Raw genomic sequence first — 16,955 nt, 5'->3', positions numbered from 1 at the left:
TCTGGGGATACACGTTTCGCTGGACCCGGTGGCTCGCTATGAGCTGAATCTCCTGCGTCCGCTTCGGCGATTGCGAGAGGATACGGCCCGGTGGTGCAGGCTGCCCCTGTCCCCGCTGGGTCGGGCCGCGCTGTTCAAAATGATGTCCCTTCCCAGGTTCCTCTATGCACTCCAGAATTCCTTCGACGTCATCCCAGTGGCCTACTTTCGGGAGGTAGAGAGCCTGCAGAGGAGACTGGTGTGGGACGGGCGGGCGCGTATTGCTCTTGCTAAGCTTACTCTCCCCTGGTATGACGGGGGCATCGCGCTTCCCGACATTCGCAGGTATTATTGGGCCGCGCAGCTTTCGGCCATCAACCATGCCACGTATGCGCCTGGCCTGAACCCGGCGTATGAGATGGACAAGTTCCTGCTTCCCGGCGGGGACTATAACAGGGCGCTGTACTCCCGCTCGGCTGGCCGGACCCTTACGGGTCCTACTAAGATTGCTGTGCGGACCTGGAGGGCCGCCACTGCGGCCACGGGCTGGGGTGAGCGACTGACATGTGCTACTCCTTTGTTTGCCTCCGATCGCCTGGGGAGCCTCTGGACTACGAAGGGGTTTGACCAGTGGGACACGATTGGTATCAGCAAAGTGGGAGACCTGTGGCATAAGGGCGCGGTTAAGACTTTCGCGGCTCTTCAGGCCGAATATGAGCTTACGGACAGGGAGTTCTTCCGCTATGCCCAGGTTCGACACGCCCTGCTCTCGGTCTTTGGAGAGGGGACCACGATCCCGGTTTCCTCGCCCCTCGAGGACCGCATACTTGACGGACATGTCCCGGACAGCACTATTTCTTTAATTTATAAGAAACTGATTAATCATCGGGCTGACCTCTTGGTGCGCCTTCGGGAGGCTTGGACGGGGGATGGGGTGGAATTGGACGACGAGGACTGGCAGTCTGCACTGTCGTCCCCCAAAGAGGTCGCCATTCCAGCCCGTCTCCGGTTGGTACAGCTTAAGATTCTTCACCGGGTGTATGTGACAGGTCCTCGCTTGGTCTCGATGGGATATTCCGACGATGGGCTCTGTAAGCGGGGTTGTGGGCTCAGTGCCACCTTTCTCCATATCCTGTGGGAGTGCTGCGAGGTGGCGGACTACTGGCGCCGGGTACATACGGTTATGGGACAGGTCACTGGGGTTGTGCTGCTGCCGGAGGTGCGTCGCTGTGTCCTGAATGTGTGGGAGCCCAATGATTATAGCGCGGCTCAGACTCGGTGGGCGGCCCTGGGGAACATGATTGCCAAGAGAGATATAGCGCAGCTTTGGGGTGCCCAGCGGCCGCCCACCGTGTCAGTATGGAAGGAGAATATGGACTGGTGTATGTTCAGGGAGAAGACTGTGTATGTTGCCCGTGGTAGGCCGGGGACATGGGGCAGAATCTGGGGGCAATGGAATGCATATCGCGGGGGTATCTGTACGCCCCCCCTGGTGGACACCGATATCGCCATGTCCCCCTGACCCTTGACGGTTACTGGCACCTTTCGGAATGACTACATATGGACGTTCAGTTCCCTTGGCCCCCTCCCCCGTCCCCAGCCTCCCGGTACTCCTTCCTTTCGTGTGCTGCTTAATGGTCTGACCTGGAGTTCCCCGGAGGAAGCCTGACCTGCGCCGTTTGTCTTTATGCCTCGCCTTTTGTTTTTCTTTTAGTTTTCTGTGTTTTTTGGATCTAAGTCTCCTGTGCCTCTAGAACTATCCGGACTCACTACGGGGCCGACCCCCGGGAACCGACTGCAGTTTTGATAAATGTATATTTCATTCTGTACTTAGCGGCCGGCCCTGGTGGTTGTAGGCCCGTGCTTGTAATCGAATTATTGTTCAATAAAAACTTTTAAAAACAAAAAAAAAAAAAAAAAACTGGAGGAAGTCCTATTCTCTACTTGGACACTGTATCACAGACATGATGATCTGTCCCTCTCCACTGGCGGCACAAGCCAGCCTCTGTCACAGACCACCATTCAATAATGGCTGCCATCTTGCTAGCTGTCAAATAAAGCTTGCTGCCCACACTAACAGAAAGATGCGATTAAATACAGATTGCATCTATTGGAGGTTTTATTTTTAAAAAAGTATATGCAGCGTAAGAGAACCCAGCACAAGGGAAGATAAAATGAGCCAAAAACATACATTGGCATACAGCAAAAAGAAAGGTGAGTAGCATTTGATAACCTTATACAGAGTAAACATATTTTGTAAATCATGTGATCTGTGAAATTAAATGGAAAAAAAGGACCCACTGGCATTAATAATGAACACTGGCTAGTGTTAGAAAAGCAAATAACATCCTCCCACATGTTAAGAAATACGTATTTTCCTAGAAAGGTAAACACAGTGGCGGCTCCTCCATAGGGGCGTTTGGGCGCCGCCCCCTGCTTTCTTGCAGTGCGAGAAGGCAGAAACATAAATGGTAATAACTACCATTTATGTTTCTGCCTTCTCGCACTGCGAGAAAGCAGAAGTGCCTGATCGGGGGTGGGCGGTCCTGCTTGAGGGCAGGGGGGAGTGGCTTGCCCACTGTTGTGCATAGGGACTGTTTGGTTCCCCCTGGGGCCGATCAAACAGTCCGTATGTACAACAGTGGGCAAGCCACTCCCCCCATGCCCTCGAGCAGCACCGCCCACGGCACCCACTCTACATAGTGAAAATGGTCCCGGCTGGGGCGCTCTCCACTGCGCCTCAGCGTTGTGATTGGCAGAGCGGAGGCAGGGAGGCTGCCTTTCATTGATGACGACATGACGACGAGAGCTTCAGGACGGCGGGAGCGGCAGTTTGGACGCATCCAGAAGCTGCGGTGTTGCAGGACGGAGCGGGAGTTGAAACGCATCCAGAAGATGTTGCAGGACGAGGATGGTAAGTTTTATAATATTCTTTAATTTACCCACCCGCCTCCACCCCCCGTGACGACCCCCACCCCCATCATGCCGGCCGTTACTGTGAAGTTATGAATGTACAAAACTATTTTAGGCCCTCCTTAGGCCTAAAATAGTTATGCACATTCATTACTATTTTAGACCCTCCGGTGCCGTATCAATGCCAGTCAGGGCCGGCTTTAGGGCGGTGCGATCGGTGCCACCGCACCGGCTGCTGGAATCCTGGGGGCGCCGTGTTTGAAAGTTTATTATGCCTTTGAAGCACCTGCTGCAGCGTTTCTTTCACCCCGCAATTACCAGGGCTCACATAAATGTCAAGATAACTCGTGTGATTAATTATCTTCCTGGAGAGAGAGATCAGCATTTTGTTTAGTTGTGGTTTTGACTTAGGTGAACTTAGTGCAGAGGGTTAATATGCCTGCTGCAGAGAACGTGTACCATGTAGATTACAGATGTAAACAGATCAGCAGGTTACTTGCAATGTATAATTTAAAGTCCTAATATAGAATAGTGAGGTATTAACTTTCATCCTAGAACTGCATACACTCTGCAAAGTACAGAACATTGATCAATGTTGCAAAAAGGGTTAATTTGGCTAGAAATCGATTCTTATTATTAAAGAAAACTCCCAACTATGCTGTTTCTTTTTCAACTCGGAGTTTGTGCTTCTCCACACCAAGCACTCTTAAACTATGCTGCCTACCAGTATGGATGACATGTGACTCCTACACTTTTAGTCCTTTGGCTTACGTAACATTTCCTACACAGTGATTTACACATGTATGATTGAATGTCTGTGTGTAATATGCGTGTGATGCAAAGTGCTCAGACACCCTGCACTGGTATGAGTGGCGCTATATAACTAATTCAATGCATCTGAGAGAGTGTGGTTATGGAGACTTGGTCACTGTTTTCGCCACCCAATCTTTGGCCCTAATGGAGACCTGAGGTGACATATAGTTAATCTTTCTTTGGCAATAAGGTCAGGCGGCTAACGCCAATGTTCCCTATTCTTTTAAAATAATGCAGTCAGGCTAAATGGATGGCACGGGTGCAAGCAGGAATGAAGCACGATATGGGACAGTTTTAAATGTGTTTAATTATTTCAAGTCCACATATCCTACCTACTTTTATAAATATTCTTGCTTTCTGAAATGTGGTTTAACCTGCATCCTTTGGGCCTTTTTTTTTTGTTCTTCAAAATTTCCTTGGCGTGAGGGTCCTGCAGTTCCCCTTTAGTCAGTCAGGCTCGCTATGACACAAAACACATTTAGACCCTTTTTTTACGCCCTACCACTTTCAAATGTCACCAGCCACCACTGGGTAAACAACTTTAAAGTGGAGGTCAGCCGTGACATGAACCGTTACATATTAAGAAACAGCAGAACTTCAGACAAACCAAGCATGTGTAAAGGATTCCTGTATTGCAGGACGTGGGCATTTGAAGGGACAGTGTTCAATAAGCTGAAGCACAATGGGGCTCTGTGTTTACAGTATGGGACACTCATTTAATGCTATAAGTAGCAATTACAAAATTCCAAAACTTTTGGTAGATTCGCACTTACAAACGCAAACTGTTCTTAAGAAGCCACTTTAAGATTCGCCGTGCTAAAGAGAAAAGGCTGAAAAGAGTGCAAAAACATTAACTTGAGTCACACGTCTGCGCCTCTAGGGTGTTCTGTACCAATACTAATTGTGGCGTCGGAAATATGCTGTCAGATGATGTTTGCACAAACCCTACCAAGCCTCAAGACAAGCGCTGCAGTAATCTCTCATCAAACCAGCTGCCACACAACAGCTTTGACAATGCGATCTCATTGATGAAACTGGGAATCTGTAAGCTACTGTTCCTAGAGAACTAGGTCACAGTCACGAGCCTGTCTGATAGATAGGTCAGTTTCCCCTTCATCATGCCTCCAAGGCACGTGCTCCTTTAAAAAAAAAAAGAAAAATCCGACGAAAAATAGTTTTCAAAACTTAACTGATCCTAGAGGAAACGGAAACAAGAGATTTGTAAGGATGCATTCATCAAAGTTAAACGCAGACTATGCAATGAAAGCCAGGTTAGGGCATCACGAACCTAGAGTCCAACAGAGAAGCCTGAGATTGCAAAGAAGTGTTGAATCGAATATTTACAAATAACCGAAACCTACATTCACCTGTTTTCTAGTTAGAATGGGTTTCTCAAAAAATGGAATTGACAGCAACAGGAAAAGTTACCTTTATATCAACAGAGTTACTATTAACCCACTAGTCAACTCTGCTTTAGAAACTCCTGTCTGATAGAAGTGGGGAGGAAGGTTTGGACACCACTTGGGCATTGTGCACACAGGCTGCTAGCCCCACACTCCTCCCAAAACCCACAAGTTTACCACCCGAAATTCCAGAGCTGTAGCTAGACAGAATGTCCAGACCACACTGTACCTCGTCTGATAATATGCAATTTAGTCACCAAATGTGTGATTAAAAAAATACAGTGGGGAGGGAGGAGATTAGAGTTCAAGGCTCTTCGTGAGCACGTGAAAATTCCAAATGCATAAGGTATTCAGGAAAAACAAATAGGTTTATAAAAAAAAATTAAAAAACACAAAAACACTACAGGTTATTCAGATTCCCCTTGCATTTCAAAAAAAGATTGTGGTGCTAGTTAAAGTGTTGGATTCTTTGAGAAGCAATCAGTTTTAAAATGCTAAATTATATACTTATTGTAAAGAAAAGGCAGAGAAAACCTAGAGACATTACCGAAGATATCAGACAGGCACTTACGAATGAAGTGGTGTAATCCTAAAGAAAAATCGTAGCCACCAAAACTGGAAAGACACAAAGGGTATTAATAAAAATAAAATGGCAGCTCAACTCCCTCAGAGGTTCGTATGTATGGGAGGAATGGAGTGAGTCAGAACCGAAATGTCACTATATATTTTACACAAAAAAGCAAGCAATTATGCACTGACCAACCAATTAGCATCAGGAAAGGTTGCCACTATGGTTTGCCAATGGTTGCCTCTCTATGGTCCTGCAGTTTATATTGGTCAAACAAATAGTGTATCACCACCTATGAGTCAGACAAAATTTAATTTGTGCAAATATTAGTATCTGTGCAAATCACAAACAACCCCCCTGTGGATATTTTTCCTTTATATGTGATTTAGAATATATCTGGGTTGCAGGCCAGTAACGAAAATCTGAAGTCTGTTTTTAACTGCTGGTAAAATCTAGGTTTTCATTTGTGCACCAGATTCGAAAATATCTGTAATGATGTACCACCCCCAGAACTCTTCTGTGTAACACATCCAATGTTGACCTTCTTTAATTTTGTGGGAATCACTGAAGACAGAGCGGATGCAGTGGAGAAAGATCTGAGGGAATGCACGGTACTATTAGCATAAAACAGACCTTGTTGAACCAACTGGGGCTTTTCCTTTTTGCAAGAGAGAGAGTTGCACCGAAGCCCACCACCATTCCAACCACGGCCGCACTAGCAAGGAAAATTCCACCTGAAAAGCATTCAAAAGAAATTTGGATGTAAATACATTTCATACTGGCTGGAGAACACTCTAGAATATAGTACAGCGAGAGAAAAAATAAATACATTCCTGAACTTTGTTCTACTTGAAATATTTTTTTACTATAAGTTACGATAAGTAAATAAAAATTATATTAAAGACCTGGTCCCTGATATCAAATAGAGGTTTGAGTAAAATCAGGTCCGCATTTTATTCAAGTCCGCGTCGGGACATTGGATGTGTGAGGAATTAACCTCTTAGGTTAGGAGCAATAGTAGTCCAATAGATGAGAGGCCTCAAGTCTCCGCCTTTGTTGAGCTGATCTGTAGTAGAGGCAATGAGTATTTGAGTGAAGAGCTCCATGTACGGGCCGTATCTGGTGCCATCACGTCCTGGCGACAGAAAGTACTTTCTCCCGCCAGGACGAGACGGCACCGGATACGGCCCGTACACGGGGCCTCTCATCTATTGGACTACTATTGCTCCTAACCCAAGAGGTTAATTCCTCACACATCCAATGTCCCGACACGACACACACTTGAATAAAATGCAGCCCCGATTTTACCCACCTGGCGAACTTACTACTTTTTGCTATCGCCCTGAAGAAGCCCATGTCTGGGCGAAACACGTTGGCTGTCTACTTACGAAAACCGAGTACATCTATAATAAAGGTCCATAAACAACAACGTGGAATTCCTTTTTTCGCTTTCTGTACATACTTTATGATTTACCTTGAATATATATTGCCTCTCATACCCTTTTGAATGAATGTTGAATTTTGTGGTCAAGTGGCAGCTGACCATCTGAGGTGGGCAATATCTTGTTACCTTTGTGACTAGTCCTGGCAGTGCAATCCTCTATAACCCAGCTGCCTTTTTCGAATATTTACTCCAGGAGTTGGAGGTTAGAGATCAACAAGATAGTAAAACAATCACTTTACAAACAAATGATTGTCAAGTCACTGCTTTACTTAAACCTAAACAGGGTCTAGAACAAAAAAAAAAAAAAAAAGTGTCTCTAGCGCTCTCTGGCCAATCTCAAAACTATTATAGTACTTAAGTGATAAGCGCTATAAACAGGTTAAACATGGAGTCTGTGGCCAATGTTATTCTATGCGATAAAGCAACAAATGATGGACAGAATGCTGAGTAAATCACCAGTCAAGAGATCTGGGTTAAATCCATATTCTTTTGCCCACTACGCCACCCCAGTCTCGACCCTGCTCCTCATGGAAACAGTCCAGCCCAAACTATATTCTATGGCAATGTGTTGTAATGGAAGTAACATCCTTGCATGTAGATAATCCCGTAGGCAGTAAAGTAGGTTATGAGAAAGGTTTATTAATTCACAGTTGGTTCCAAATAACTGGTAAGATGGAAAGTACGCTCCACCAGGAGCAGCCTCCCTGCTGCTCAGCCCCCTCTCACCCAACCAGGAACACATCACACTTACCCTGGCTGAGCAGCAAGAAACAGAGCACTGGGGAAGAATGTATTGCAGCACACAAGATACAACACATCTTCCCCCTTCAGAAAAATAAAAGAAAACATCAATGGATGTAACATGGGCATACCACATAAAGGTAATGCATGGATAACAAATGCAAGATGGACATGAAATAACACATTAATAAGGAATGTAACAGATCCATATGCAAGATGTAAAAACACCACACACATCTGATGCATAGAAAATGTACCATTACATAACTGGGCCAACCCTGTGTCCCTCAAAACCTGGGTACAGTAGATTCGTGCTACAATTGGTTCTGTCGGGTTTCACAATTACTTCGTAACAATAGTAATTTGTATTCAATTTCATCAAAAATGAATCAAAGATACACCTCACAACATACTTGTACCAACATATATATATATATTATGTGAACTTCTTGCCATAAATATGGCTGCTATACAAACAAATTCATAACAACAAACATTGAAAAGTACTTTTTTTTTTTAGACAAACCAAACAAATATGTGCGACATAGTGACAAACGTGCAAAATGATCCTATTTCATAACAACATAAAAAAGTTTCTCGAAAATCATGGTGATCAGTCTTTTTTAGATTTCAATGTGGTTTAACTCCCACCCTATACTGCTTTCACAATTGTTTTAGATAGGGGGACAGGGGGAAGGGGGGGTGGGGGGGGGGGGAGTGACTAAAGATGTGACAGCTGTACGTTGACCTTTCGACCGAGGAAGTATGTGTTATTAGAAAAACATCACAGAGGGTCTTCTTCGGGACTGGCAGCAAAGCATATAGACAGCCATTGAAGGTGGTAAACTCATCCAGCTCTTGGACAGAGCCTGAATGTAATTATTCAGATATGATCCTTATTCAGTGCAAGCTGTGCGCTTGTTCTCCATGTGCGATTTCCATCTGGACAAATGATTCCAGTACTATTGAATCCAGTACAGACGGCCAGAGTCTGCACAGATCCCTGATCCCCAAACTTAAGAGAGCTCTACGTGTGAAGAGACTAGGCAGAAGGCAGAGTTGGACCTTAAACATTGTCCTTGGGGCCATCTGACCCACTCATCAACTCATTGCCGCTGTGCACTGTTGGGTAGGATATAGGCTGGAGTATATTTTGGATATATTTGTATTATAATTTACACACGTTTATGTAGCAAAGCGACACTACATTATGGCCCTGAAGAAAATCTGGAACATCTAAGTCATATATAGCAGAAACATGTTGACTGTATACAGGGTGAATATCCATAACCCTGTCTCACTATGCTTTTAACCTCTATCCATTAGGAGATGGGACTAAAGTTTTTTTGTCCTCATTGAGATAGTTTTAAGCCACTTTTCTGTTACACTCTGCCGCTCACTCTTACCCTAGAGGGATTAACATAAAGACGTGCTATTAAAAACACTCCTGCTCCTTCCCTGCGGGAAACTTGTAGCCCACACTGGGAACCTTGCGGTCCCAGTATGTGGAGGAACCCAATGATGAAACATGTCAACCTCGTGTGAGTGAGGGTTCTGGTCCAAACACCTGGAGTGCCCCCACCTTCTGTTCCCATTTCTTTTGTTCTTTTTGCGCTACTCTATACTCTGTGTGAGCATAATAATTCCTGGAAGCTGTATAGGACTAATCGGTCTATCTAGTAGCATACACTTCCCTTTGAACCCTTGTGTGAGATACACACATGGATTGAAAGATACCTTTTGCTGCACCTCTCTGAAATTCCCAGTATGAGGGGAATGTAATGGGTTTAATGACGCCCTTTTTGCAGAGGTTCCGTGTTCAAGGTTCCAGCCTTCCTAAGGGGTTATGGGTGAAGGGGCATTCTGTTTAGCACAAAGTTACCACCCTTCCTAAGGGGTTAAGAGTGAAGGGGCATTGTTTTAGTCCATTGCACCACCTGTCCCATGTCCTGTTATGGAGGAGTGGGTGTGTAGTTGCATTGTTGTGAAGTGTGACCACCCTTCTCAGGTCCTGTCCGTGATGCAGGAGGAGTGGGTGTGTAGTTATATTGTTGTGAAGGGTAATTTTTAGCCCAACGCTACCTGTCCCAGTGTTGTGTTATGAAGGATACAGGTTGGTCCAGTGTGCATGTTGTGTGTGAGGAATGGGTAGTTTTCCCAGTTTTTGAGTTATATGCACCTTTGCATGGTGGCATCTTTTCTCCTTTTAATTTGTGGGACTTGTTGATCGTTTTGTTTCATTAGAGGGGTGTGACTTGCTTTGGTTGCTATGCATCCTCCCCAGTCTATGCCCCTGATGCTCAGCCAGAGTGTGCGGTGATTTGGAATGTAGGGTGTTGGTGGAAGAGTGTCAGTTGGCTATGGGCTGAGCGGCATGGTGCTGCTCCTGGAGGGTCTTAACTATCATCTTACTTACTTGTAACTATGATCCAATAATCCTACCTATTATATACTCCACAGCTTCCAGACTTTGATTACACCACAATGTTCACAAAGCTTCATGGGCCAGCTGCCAGGGCCACAATACCATCTGAGTATGTGGTATAGGGCTGCAGGCAGTATCTCAAACTGCAGCAATGCAAACAACTTAGAAAAGGGTTTGCAAAATATTCTTCAGAGCAAATAAAATGAAGGCAATTTTGATTGCATGTGAATACATATACGGGTGAGAGTTTCGATAAGCACAGATATGGTTTTGAGCACTTGCTATGAAACCTATACAGACCCTCAGAACTGCCAGTGTACCTCTATGACTGGAGAGTGACATGTGCATTTAGCTCAAGATAACAGCCAAAATTACTTTAGGGGACAGTTGACAGAGTCCAGTGTCAGGGTAAAGTTACTTAAGTCTTATTAGCCTAGTCCTCATTTGAAATGGTCAATAGAATGTGTATCAGTCTCAGACACGAGGCAAGAACTAAAAGTATACAAAGTGAGGTGGGAAGATGAGAAGGGTATTGTGTCACTCTGGCAGATACATCAAGGTAATTTAAAAAGGTGACGAGTTCTCTTTCCAGCCAACTGGAACAATGCGCACGGACAGGGGGAAAGAATGCAAAACACAGACTCTAGGCAGCAGTGCACAAAGCCGGTCCCCATTTCAAAGGACACGCATGAGAAGAGTAACGGACTCCATATTGCACATGGTTTAGCATACCTAAACCCCTCACACTTGATCATAACCATACGTAAATGTGTGTGGAGGAATCCTGCATGCATGTTCCATCCATGATGGAGGTAAAGGACTCCAGTTAAGGAAGGTCTGGAAAGAAATGTGCATGGGGATGAAACCACTATGCAGAACAGAAAAACATGTCTCTCCTGACCATAATCACTGTCTCCCATGGCCAGGGCAGAGTGCGGTAGACACACTCTCCATTGATGGGAGTGTTCAGCTCTTGAGTCTTGGAGCTCACAGGGGGGGGGACAAATGGACTCTAAGTCGCAGTGCTACATAGCTCATAGTTTTGAGAATTTTGAAAATCAACTGGCCAAGTTAATCTCCCTAGTCAACACGTTGTGTGGCTTTGTGTCATCTTGTGTTATTTTGTGGTGATGCCAAGTCTTGATAAATCTGCCCCCTTGTTTTGTTTTCTTGCCTCGGCCCCTTCAATCAAGTCAGGCAACAAGAATGGTGATGCACTTTTCTTTTAACCCCTTCGACGCTTGTGACGGAACGGTTCCGTCATGCACGTCGGTTGGGCTGTTGTACTGCTCGATTTTTCCGGTCTTATCGTGTTGAAGGGTGATTTAGGTGACTTCAGTCTCTTTCCATTCAAGTCTAAGGGTTAGAGTAGTGAATGGAGCCTATTTACTAGGCACTTCGACATGATTCTGTGCTCTTCCCCATAGATCAGGGCTGGCACATATAGCCTAGGGGATAGATTCGTTAGTATTAGGGATAACCTGTCCTGTAGTGAGGGTATTTCATGGAGCCGTGCTGAATGCAGGCCTGGTAGGCCTCAAACGGGAGAGACTCCATCTTTCTTTCTGCTCCGGCAGCTTGGGATTCTTCTAGGTCAAGAGTTATGTTTTAGTTATGAGGTGTTATTCGCTTGGAGAGAACCGGTTCAGGCCGGCCCTTATCGAAGGATTGTATTTTTCTTCATGCCGAAGACACTACATCAGGCCGGCCGGCTGGGAACGTGTCCTTGGCACGGGGAGGTACAAGAATTTGGTGGGCGGCAGGTTACGGGCTGGAATTTTCCATGAGGAAATACACGTCTATATTAGTGAAAGTTTGAGGCAGATACTGGCACTTGCTTCTAGTCCATAGGCGGCACCTGGCCGTTAGTAGTAAAGCTGCTACTTATTCCAGGGAAGACAGATGACAAACTTGGAGGTGGAGAAAAACAGAGAAATAGATATTCCAAAGAGAAGAGAGTAGCCGATGAGGAGGAGGTCCCAGTGACTCGGAGAGGGAGACGGGAGTAAACCCGTGATTGCGGAGGTGTGACTTCCAGGCGAAGCCGAGGCGCAGACGAGAAGGGAACCTAGATGACCATTGAGTGCAGGCTACATACGACCAAGGTGATGTCAACCCCTTACTATTAGAGTGTACAACTTAATCTTTCACTTTTCTTTGCAGGTTATGTGATATGTATTATGTTCCGTGAGTGTGCATGTAATAACTAAATAAAGTATTCAGTTTGTAGTAAAGCAATATGTGCTACGTGTTCTTGTGTAAGAGGGTAACCTATTCTTCTAGTCAGCTGTGACTTGACATGAACAGATGTTAATCCTGATCAGGTAGGTGGTAACTGAGTAAGGGAGAAAGGAGCCCTTCGAACTAGGGAACAAGTTGTGCTCAACTAGCTGTCTCTGTGTGATCTGATATATAGTTCGTGGTAATTATAGGATGAACTCGTGCTAAGGCTGCCGTCTGGGCAGGAAGTCCTGGGTCCGTTTGGGACCGCGAGGCTGTGACTGCCGTCTGGGCACGAAGTCTGTGGCTGCCGTCTGGGCAGGAAGTCCTGGGTCCGTTTGGGACCGCGAGGCTGTGCCAAGGCTGCCGTCTGGGCAGGAAGTCCTGGGTCCGTTTGGGACCGCGAGGCTGTGGCTGCCGTCTGGGCAGGAAGTCCTGGGTCCGTTTGGGACCGCGAGGCTGTGGCTGTCGTCTGGGCAGGAAGTCCTGGGTCCGTTTGGGACCGCGAGGCTGTGGCTGTCGTCTGGGCAGGAAGTCCTGGGTCCATTTGGGACCGCGAGGCTGTGACTGCCGTCTGGGCAGGAAGTCTGTGGCTGCCGTCTGGGCAGGAAGTCCTGGGTCCGTTTGGGACCGCGAGGCTGTGACTTGTAGGTCTTGGTATATATAGTAGGAATTCCCTGTCCTTAGGTGGTACATATATGTGGTTATTTAGGTGTAAATAGGCCCTAGGGAGGGGGTAACGTTCTGGTTTGGGTTAGAGAGGCTCTGCTGAGCGGGTTCTATCTGATCCGAAGACCCAAGCAGAACAGCTGTGCTTATGACGGAACCGTTCCGTCATGGCCCCGCCCGCGCTCAGATCCTTCAGCACTGCGCGGGAATCCGCGCAGCGCTGAAGGGGTTAAAATGCAAATAATTCATTTGAAAAATGTTGCCACTCGGTGTGGTGCTTAAGCAAATTACTACGCAAACAAATGATGGACAGAAAGCTGAATAAATCATACATTCACCCCCAGTCAAGAGATCTGGGTTGAATCCATCGTTCTTTTGCTCACCATGCCACCCCAGTTTAGACCCAGCCATATCCAAAGCAGTCTTGACCCTGTGCCTCATGGTGAGCAATAGAATGATGGATTTATACCAGATTTCTTGACTGGGGGTGAATGTTTTGATTTGTTCTGCATTCCGTCGATCAATTGTGTGTCTTTTGCTTCCTCGCCCTAAGTGCGCCGGGTATGCCCAGACGTGGGTCCCAGGCTCACTGTGCCACTGGATTCAAGCTATCCTGGCTGAAGAGGGGTGAAACCACGAAACCGGTCCTAAGATGCTTGTTTCCGGTCCAGGGAGGACATGGCTTAGCAGTTCGGGCTGTACTGTTCCCATGAGGCACAGGGTGAAGAACTGATTTGCATATGGCCAGGTCTAAACGGGGGTGGCATGGTGAGCAAACGAATGATGGACTTAATCCAGATCTTTTGACTGGGGGTGAATGTTTTGATTTGTTCTGCATTCTGTCCATCAATTGTGTGTCTTTTGCTTAAGCAAATTAAGCACTTGCATTTCGATTGTAAAATGCATGCAAGTATCCTGATGGTATAGGGCACCAGGCAAGGGGTGCCCTGGAACAAATGAGCAAGTTAAAGGACAGCATGGCCCCTTCACTCCCCTATTAACTCCGCCACTGAAGAGAATTGTTTTCTTGACATGGATGACCATGCATAACACCTGCTTTTCTACGAGGCATAGTTTTAGGTTATCAACTGGTGCTGATCCTACAAAGCAACTCAGTATCAACTAGTGAGATTGCCTAGCAACATGAACATTTTGCAAAGTGTTTTACGAAAGGAGTTTTGATCACATTACCAAAACCTACCAAAGGTGCAAATTAAAAGGTTCATATCCCAAAGTATGTACAGTGTTTGTGAAAATGCCATCAATTCGAATCTCAATGGTAATTAACTTCCATATTGGTGAAGATCATTAAACACTACTCCAGATTCAGAAAATTAAAAATGTGGCCACCTGAGCCGTGTGGGTTTCAATTCCATGCTAAAATGCATAGTCCAATTTATTTTTCCTGGAGAGTGGCGGTTTAGTACCACTTTCAACCGGTTAGTCTCTCCCCAAGGATTGTATTAGGTCTCGGCTAGACAGCACTTGCGCTGTCTCTCCGAGACATGCTGTATATACTTTGTGGGCTTCAGCCCGCCCATTGGCTACCCATTTGCTGGCTCCAAGGTCACCTTTATATTCCTTCTGCCTCTTCCCGGCTTTAGCCCTACCAGAGAACATGGACCAATTATTACTATCCAACCACTGCCCCCATTTTAGGTACTATTTTAGGAACTACTTTTTTCCTTGTTGACGAGCACTTTACACAAGCACTGGTGTTTTCACTGACGGATTCGTTTCTGTAAAGAAGCATGTAAATATTGTTCTTATTTCATCAAACTGGCTGTGCAATCAAAGACAGAGTTCAGATGTTAGACGCAGTTTGAGGGCGCATGTTTACTTAATAACCCGTTGTTGCTTGGTTGCGATAATCTGGTTTTATCCAGCTGTTTCTAAAGAACCCAAAACAATAATTTTACCAACATGCAATGCTTAACATAAACAATAAACATCTATTTGTCTGGTTACCATGCCTTTTTAGAAAGACATTTTAATTCTACATTGGAAAAATATTTCAATGCTCGTGTTTCACAGGCATTTCAAAGTGCCTGTTATTCAATCTTGCTCACAGGGTTTGCCGCAGTCACTTTCTGCCTGATAAAATTGCATTCTGAGACAAGTATGGCATACTTATGTCGCCAGCCATCCATATTTCTTTTGCAAGAGATCGGCAGCTCCCCAGACACTAGTCTCCAGCACTCGCTGCCGCGTGCACTATTGTGGGGAGATACATTAGAGTGCACTAATATTGTCACGTGCCTTCCTTTTTGTCTAAACTCAGGCGCCATGCCACCTTTTCTTTGCTTCACAGTATTGTTTGGAGCCGAGCGCTTTCAGAGACACATTCTTGCATGGTGCTATCCATATGTGACTGCTGCAGACACATCCCACACACAAACACTACCGTCAGTTTGGCGTCTAAAACTGCAGTCTGCGCTCGTGAGTTAACTGCACAGTGACTCTTCTCTCCGTGTCTGCAGGCAGTGATTGTTCTATGATGCGCCTCTGTCGCAGGCTGCTCAGTACTTATTTCTGTGTGTGACTCAGCCAGCTGAGAATGGTTTCGGAGTGGCTCAATTGTTATGTCATTGCTTTTTTTCCTTTGGGGATGTCCTCACTTTGTGCAAGATGTTGTCCGTAACATTGAGGAGCAATGTTCAGAAGGTGACAGTGTTTGAATTGTTTTCAGCCTAATGAACGTGCAAGCTTTTAGACAAGAGCAGCTTTCAAAGAATTGTGTATGGGAGTGTGCTGTGTTTCTTTTACTTTCTAATGCTACAGAGATAAACAGAATCACACAGAAAAAATGCATGTGCTCATTCCACCTGAACAACTTTTTTCCTCTTGTAGCTCTATTGTGCCGTGGCTAATTCATGATCTTCAGTTACTCTTTTTTTCCAATGGCCTGTTAGGACTTGATGCAGGTTGTGGTCTAATTTTCCACTATGTCTAAGCCAATGTTTATTTTATTTATGGTTTTGGCACCTTTTTGGTTTTCTCCACAGAGCCACATCTCCAGAACATGTGGTCTGTATGGGTGAGCACAATTGCTCTCAATAAACTGGTTTGGGCTCACTTCCTCGGAGGGCTGATGACACAGCAGGTCCCCTTCTTACATTTTAAACCCATAGTAGGGTATACTATTCATCTTTATACGCCTTCTAAAAGCCACCTCTATGCACACTCAAATTTGATGCATAGCTGCATCCCCTATTCCAGTAACCCCCACTACATGCTACTGTTACATCAAGCATCACTCAAATCAATTACCCTACGAGTTGGAACCCTACTGGGATCCTCACAAGCTCCGAACAAACAAATACTGCATGGTACAATACATATGGAATGATAGTTGTAAAAATTCACTGTGCTTTGTTTCAATGTATGCACGTAATTTGTTGGTCTACGTAAAGTACTCTATCTTGCTACTCTTAATTGTCACAGGAACCATTTGTTAATCCTGTACTTGGCACAAAGAAATTGGAATAAATGCATGGAGAAGTTTCTTTGCTGGAATAATACTAATTTCAATAACCAATATTAACTAATAAACACTGGATTAAACACTAACCTTGGGGATCTGAAGCAGAGTACTTCTTGCAGTATAAAGTGCTTCAACACCTCATCTGTGGTAGAAAGCACTAAATAAATGCAGTTACAATCGTGAATTGTTTCAAGGCGTAGTGCAGCGGAGCACACTCAGTGAAGAACAGATAACATCATGTTGCCTCCTCTATCTGGACTGTGAGAAGAGCACATGTTAAGTTTGTCTTGCGAGCT

General features: G+C 45.3%; 1 protein-coding gene across 1 annotated transcript in view; it reads right to left on the bottom strand.

Moving 5' to 3' along the window:
* The window catches only part of TMEM242 (transmembrane protein 242), a 105,700-nt gene that overhangs the window by 84,794 nt on the left and 3,951 nt on the right, over nt 1–16,955 (bottom strand). The window contains exon 2 of the mRNA XM_085612224.1: nt 6,310–6,410. Coding sequence (XP_085468350.1) covers nt 6,310–6,410 — 101 coding nt within the window. The remainder of the gene's footprint in view (nt 1–6,309; nt 6,411–16,955) is intronic.

The sequence above is a fragment of the Triturus cristatus genome, chromosome 6, assembly GCF_964204655.1.
Source record: "Triturus cristatus chromosome 6, aTriCri1.1, whole genome shotgun sequence".
Classification (NCBI taxonomy): domain Eukaryota; kingdom Metazoa; phylum Chordata; class Amphibia; order Caudata; family Salamandridae; genus Triturus; species Triturus cristatus.
The sequence above is the reverse complement of the archived record's forward strand: the minus strand, read 5'-3'. Positions and strand labels throughout refer to the sequence as shown.